This window comes from Helicoverpa armigera, chromosome 30 (assembly GCF_030705265.1).
Source record: "Helicoverpa armigera isolate CAAS_96S chromosome 30, ASM3070526v1, whole genome shotgun sequence".
Taxonomy (NCBI): Eukaryota; Metazoa; Arthropoda; class Insecta; order Lepidoptera; family Noctuidae; genus Helicoverpa; species Helicoverpa armigera.
Window position 1 is genome coordinate 3311816 of NC_087149.1, and position 6125 is coordinate 3317940.

The window sequence follows — 6125 nt, forward strand, 5'->3', positions numbered from 1 at the left end:
CGTTCTTCAATCCATCAGGTAGAAGAATGATCATTACGAAGAAACAGTTGAACCTCTTCAAGCCAGGAGTTGAGAATCGTGGCAAAAGACTAGTCAACTTTAAAAATCTCCAAAGTTTATCGGTAGCATGATTTTGCTACTGCTTATGTAATAAATATATATTTATTTCTCGTCTTTGCATTTATTTATTTACACCTGGGAAATTCGTGTATGGGTTTTGGAGGTCAACCGTGTTTTAAGGCACCAATAACTGTTGGTTCCGGCTGTCATTTAACATTTTTGGCAGTCGTCGCGGGTAGCCTGTAAGTCCGACAACCAGCTTAACTAGGGTTATTGGGTTGCCCGTCTATCTGGGTTGAGGAGGTCAGATGGGCAATTGCTCCTTGTAAAACACTGGTACTCAGCTGCATTCGGTTTTACTGAAAGCCTGTCCCAATATAGTTGAACAAAAGTTAGACAGACATTGGTACAAGAAATATACATACTTGCTTGGAATCGAACCCATAAATTGACATGTAGAAGTTTTAACTTTAACCAATAGCCATAATGTCGTTGATAAGGAATCTGTTATGAACCAAAAAGTACTAAAATATAACAATCAATTAATGTAGTAGTACCTAACAGGCAATTTGTTTAATTCTCTGCAATAAAGTGCAGTAGAGAAGGAGTTGCCGACAGGGTTAGGATCTCAGCTCAATGGATAACAAGAAATTTTTCTTAAAATTATGTTCTGTAAGTATTTTGATGGTAGGCGACCAAGAGGAAGTCCAAGAAAACGGTGGAGAGAAGATTTAGACAGCTTCCACAAGGACTGGCCACAAATGGCGACCGATAGGGAAAGATGGGAAGAGCTATGGGGGAGGCCTTTGCCCAGCAGTGGGACAACATAGGCTATTAAAAAAAGAAAAAAGTATTTTGAACTATCTTAGGAACTTTGGGCCACATACCACATACCACATAAATGCCTGTTTTTCTTAAAATAAAGAAAACTGGGCCAAAAAATTCATCCTATGTCTGTCAAATACCATGTTGAAAACCGCATCAAAATCGGTTCACATCAGCATAAAAACTACATATAGATATAGATGCTTAATGAATTGTATTTTTTTTTTTTTCAGATTTTGTTAACACTGCACGTTACGGAAGCCAGCAACGATGTTTCTTCGTTTCAACTGGTGATTGGTGTTTTTTAAAAACCCTGCTCATATTTTTTGGCCTCATATTTGCACTAGCAAGCGCAGCGTAGGACGTCCACCACCAAGGTGGACAGACGACCTTATAAAGGTTGCCGGAAGACGCTGGTCGCCTCCAACAGGTATCTGTGGAGATCTAAGGGGGAGGCCTATGTTCAGCAGTGGACGTCCTATGGCTGAGATGATGATTTGAAAATACCATAACACTATATGACATGTTGAATAAATGAACATCGTAATGTTTATTCTTTTAAATTCATTATTTGCAGGACTATAATATGTAGGTACTAAACGCAGCATTTTTTATTTCAGCTCGCCCGCCTTTCGTTCCCTACTGTGGAAACAGTAAGTTTTATACAGACGTTAAATTGGTTTATTATAGTTACCATAATTAAGTTATTTAATAACAAAATAGCCATACTTACTATAACTGAATGTTGTTTTGCTCTATATCACGGACTAGTAACAAAAGTACTTTTTTTACTTATACGTGCCATATTATTTTATTTCTACACTTACATTACATACATTTTTCTTCTCGTACATTATTTCTACGAATTCAGGGGTATGAAAAATTGCCAGTAGCCGTTTCTCAGACCCACTGATTATGCTTTATTTGGTAAAAATCAGTAAGTAAAGCCGTTTCAAACAACTCAAAATAACTAACATTGTGATACGAGAATGTTATATACATATAAGATTTTCATATTACCCCTTATATTCCAGAAACCTTACAACATGCCATCCGCGAAGGACCTCGACCCTCGCCACAGCTATGCTGACGAAAAGTTCGAAAAGTTGCAGGATTATTACAACTACATGAACGGCCGTATGAAGGAGCCACACAACCCTGTCAGTATAATTGTCTTCCCATTTCCATCTTCTCCTACCTTCTGCCCTGTTCCCAATTTTATTTGGGGTCGGTGCTATACACATGTCTTCCACATCCATTCTTCCCTGTCACTCGTCATACTAACACTCACTCCCTTCATATTCATGTCATCTTTCAGTCAATCCATCCATCTTTTCTTACGTCTTCCTGTTCCTCTCCATCCATCTACATTCATACTTAGCACACATTTTGTTGCATGCGTATCATCCCTGCTCATTACATGCTCATACCATGACAACTTTTTACTTCTCGTCTTTTCTGTAACTGGCGCTAATTTCAGATTTCCTCTAATCAATGTAATCATTCCTCATTTTATCCATTCTTGTCACTCTTGTCTTCCCTTTTCCATATACATACATATATGTCTTACATTTCTACCATCGTTTCATCATCTGCCTACCTTTTAAGTCAACTATGTTGATTGGTCAAGTCACACTATAAACAGCTGAGCATCTGTGCCTCATGAAGCGACTAATTTGAAGAAATTTGTATCTGGTAGTTTGGGTAACTGGGTTGACGAGGTAAAATAGGCAGTCGCTCCATGTAAAACTCTAGTACTCAGCTGCATCCCGTAGTACTGAAGCCCACCCAAGCATAGTTGGGAAAAGTCAACCCGATATCATCAATTTTCAACATGGTGGCTCGTCCTATACTTGTCGTTGATGAATCAGAAATTCTTCACAGAATGTTCTCAATTTCAGGCAGAAAGACGTGAAATATTGGACATCGGTGCAAAGAAACTCTATTCCTTCATCGATTCCCACATTAAGGATATGAAGAGACTTCTTTATGCCACGGACATGGCCCTCATGTCTATGGTTCTGTTGAAACTAAATAAGAAAATGGACACTTCGGAAGCTAAGATCAAGTCTACACAGGCGAAGATACCTTTCGGGTTATATACCAGTCCTGGTAAGTGTACCTACTCAACTGTTACTGTTACAGCCTTTTTATCGTCCCACTGCTGGGTACAGGCCTCCTCTCACACGGAGAAGGATTGAGCGTTAATCACCATGCTTGCTCAATGCGGGTTGCTGATTTCAGACTATAGTCCAGGTTTCCTCGAGATGTTTTCCGAATAAAAAATCATGTATTCAAAGTAGGCTGAAAAAGAACACTTTTCGAACGTCGGGATTATATGAGACAGCCCCAAAACCCTTCACCATTTCCTATGAGTTATTAGTGGGAAGAAGTTGCGCAACAAACTCCCCAGCAACACATGCCTGTCTTTCTCATACTTAAACAGTCACTGTTTACTTACATAATTATGAATACAGCGAAAAGACATCCACTGCTGGACTGCTACTTCTCTCAAACTGGGGGGATTTGCCCATACCTACTGTTCTAGGCAAGCGTGTTAGTTAAAAGTATAGTTATCGGCACGAATCTTGAGCTCTGACCTACATCTGCGCAGAAGTGATTTATTATCAAAGAACCAATCCCGAGTGACGGCTATGACGCGATGCACTGCGGGCCATTTACCGCTTTAGCCCGCCCCCGCGCCTTACTACATACCACAAAAGGGACCCAATAAATTACTTCTGCGCAGGTGAAGGTCAGAGCTCAAGATTCGTGCCGATAACTATAGGTATTATTAGCTTTGGAAATAATAAATAATACCTAGTAAATAGCTTATTGATCCAAAGTTACAGTAACAAATAAATTAGTAGATTGACCGATCCGTGTGCCTGTTACCTAGTCATGAAATATCTAGACTACAAACACTTTGAATATAATTTGCAATTTCCAGAATTCAAATGTTTGGACACATCATATTACATCGTGTCGGCACACAACCAAGAGGACGCTCAAATGATTTTGTCCAGCGAGCGAAAACCGCATTGCTATACTTTTAGAGGTAAGATAACAAATGATAAATTATCAACAGTCTTATTCACATAACGTAATTATTGAGGAAGGGTCTCACCATCACCATGGTCATGACCACTTCGCGTGTCTGCGTCAGGACCGCTGTCACAACTCACCGATCCTCTCGAAATATATATAGAGAGTTGCTACCTAATTGCTACCAGCTACCATTTATTGCTACCAATTGCTGCCCTCGTGGTTTTGAAGATATTCAGCATCCAAAGGTTTTTCACAGCTATCACAGCCATTCTGATATCAGGATGGCTGTCACTTTCCCCAGTGTGAAGAAAAGGCGCAAAAGTATTGAGTTTTTTTTCACCCAGAGTTGCTACCCAAGCCGCCATAATGTTTGGCGAGATCCATACCAATCACCGGAGATTTATTTTGGAGTTCTTTACAGGAGCGTTCGCCTTCATCGGCTTCTACCACCGCCACTCGGAGACGACGTACGTGGGCCCTCATGCTGAGCAGTTCCAGGCTAAGGACCCGAGCCAAGGCCTGTACTGTCATTCAGACGACAATTGGAGCGATGCGCAGTGTATCTACAAGTATGTATTACTACCTCATTTGTTAACTACCTACTAGCTGTTCGGAAGAACTCGTGGTTTCAAAGACCGATCGATTGGATCACAAAGCTAAACAATGGTGCGGTTGATTTGTAGGACCATCTTTTAGCAACGAGGGTAGGTTACGACTGTCATTTGAACATCTTTGCCAGTCTTTACGGGTATTCAGAAGCCAGAAAGTCTCACAACCAGTCTTACCAAGGGGTATTGAGTTGCCCAGGTAACTGGGTTGAAGAGGTCAGATAGGCAGTCGCTACATTTTACATTTGGCATACTGGTACTCAGCTGCAACCCGTTAGACTGGAAGCCCACCCAAACATAAGTATTAGATGATGTACATGCATTTAAACACTCATTTGCCTAGCCTTTTCCATACTATGTAGGGGTCGGCTTTCAGTCTAACCGAATGCAGCTGCTGGCTATCTATAAACCTAATCAAACCCACCTTTTTCCTCAGGATCAACCCACGCGAAGAGTTCCCAGAATCAGTGGAGTATGAGCCCAAGATCTCGTACTTCTGCGGTCCATACCGCTACTTCATACCGGCGACGACTGATGTTCGCTGTATATTCTCCATATTTTCCATGAACTTCGTCTTCAGATTCGGTTATGATGGTGTCACTTATAAGAGCTCTGATTTGTCTTTCGTGAGTAGCTTTTGCTTTAAAATTAACAAGCTGTTTTCCCGCGGTTTCCCCCGTGTTTCGTGGAAACTACTGCCCGTAATGAGATTAAATATAGCCTATATTATTGGCTATATTATTAAATATAGCCTTGGGGATAGTATAGCTTTCCAATGGTGAAAGAATGTTTCAAATCGGTTCAGTAATTTCGGAGCCGTTTGGGTACAAAAAAATGTTAGACGTTCAGTTTGGATGAAAATAACTATCTATATCCAACATGGCGGCATACCCAATCAATTGTTTTTAATGGGTACGTTCTTACAATATTGGTAACAAATGAAAGGGCTTGCTAATTATTTAATTCTACTTAGATAAAAAAATAGCGTTATCCTAAATCCAAAATGGACACCCATACCCAAGATGGACGAATTTAAAATTCAAGATTATTTCCTAATATTAATTTTTACTTCAGATGTACCAAAACGGGCAAGTGTTCTATACGGACGAGCCATGGGCAGGCATGTCGTGTTGGAACTGGGCGTGCAAATGGCGCCACAATCAGAACCAGCGATCCAACGAGTTCTTTATTAACTAATTGTTTGCAATAAATAGAGTATGACTGTAATCTTTTGTTGAGTTTCATTTTCTTTCACGTGTAGCTTATAATGAGGTGGGTAAACCAATGACGGATTAAAGGAGAAGTAATCTTCAGAAAGTCTTCGATTCCGATCAGGCAAGTACCAATGCAACTTTTCTATATATCTTAGACACCAATGACTGTGTTTCGGATGGCACGTTAAACTGTAGGTCCCGGCTATCATTGAACATCCTTGGCAGTCGTTATGGGTAGGCAGAAGTTAGTACACTCTAACACCAGTCTTACGAAGAGGTATTGGGTTGCCTGGGTAACTGGGTTGAGGAGATCAGATAGGCAGTCGCTCTTTGTAAAACACTGGTACTCAGCTGCCTACCCTTAAATAGT

General features: G+C 40.5%; 1 protein-coding gene and 1 long non-coding RNA gene across 2 annotated transcripts; both read left to right on the forward strand.

The window, feature by feature from the left end:
* Window positions 1-648: 648 nt before the first annotated feature.
* Window positions 649-1539, forward strand: LOC126056200 (uncharacterized). Its single transcript, XR_010278035.1, has 3 exons — window positions 649-732; window positions 1119-1175; window positions 1506-1539. It is a non-coding gene; the product is annotated as an uncharacterized LOC126056200 (long non-coding RNA).
* A 386-nt stretch (window positions 1540-1925) lies between these two features.
* LOC126056187 (uncharacterized) lies at window positions 1926-5755 on the forward strand. The gene is made up of 6 exons (XM_049848339.2): window positions 1926-2045; window positions 2787-2997; window positions 3836-3943; window positions 4355-4502; window positions 4978-5167; window positions 5616-5755. The coding sequence occupies exons 1-6, from the start codon at window positions 1932-1934 to the stop codon at window positions 5736-5738; spliced, it is 894 nt and encodes a 297-aa protein (XP_049704296.1). The 5' UTR covers window positions 1926-1931; the 3' UTR covers window positions 5739-5755.
* The last annotated feature ends 370 nt before the right edge of the window (window positions 5756-6125 follow it).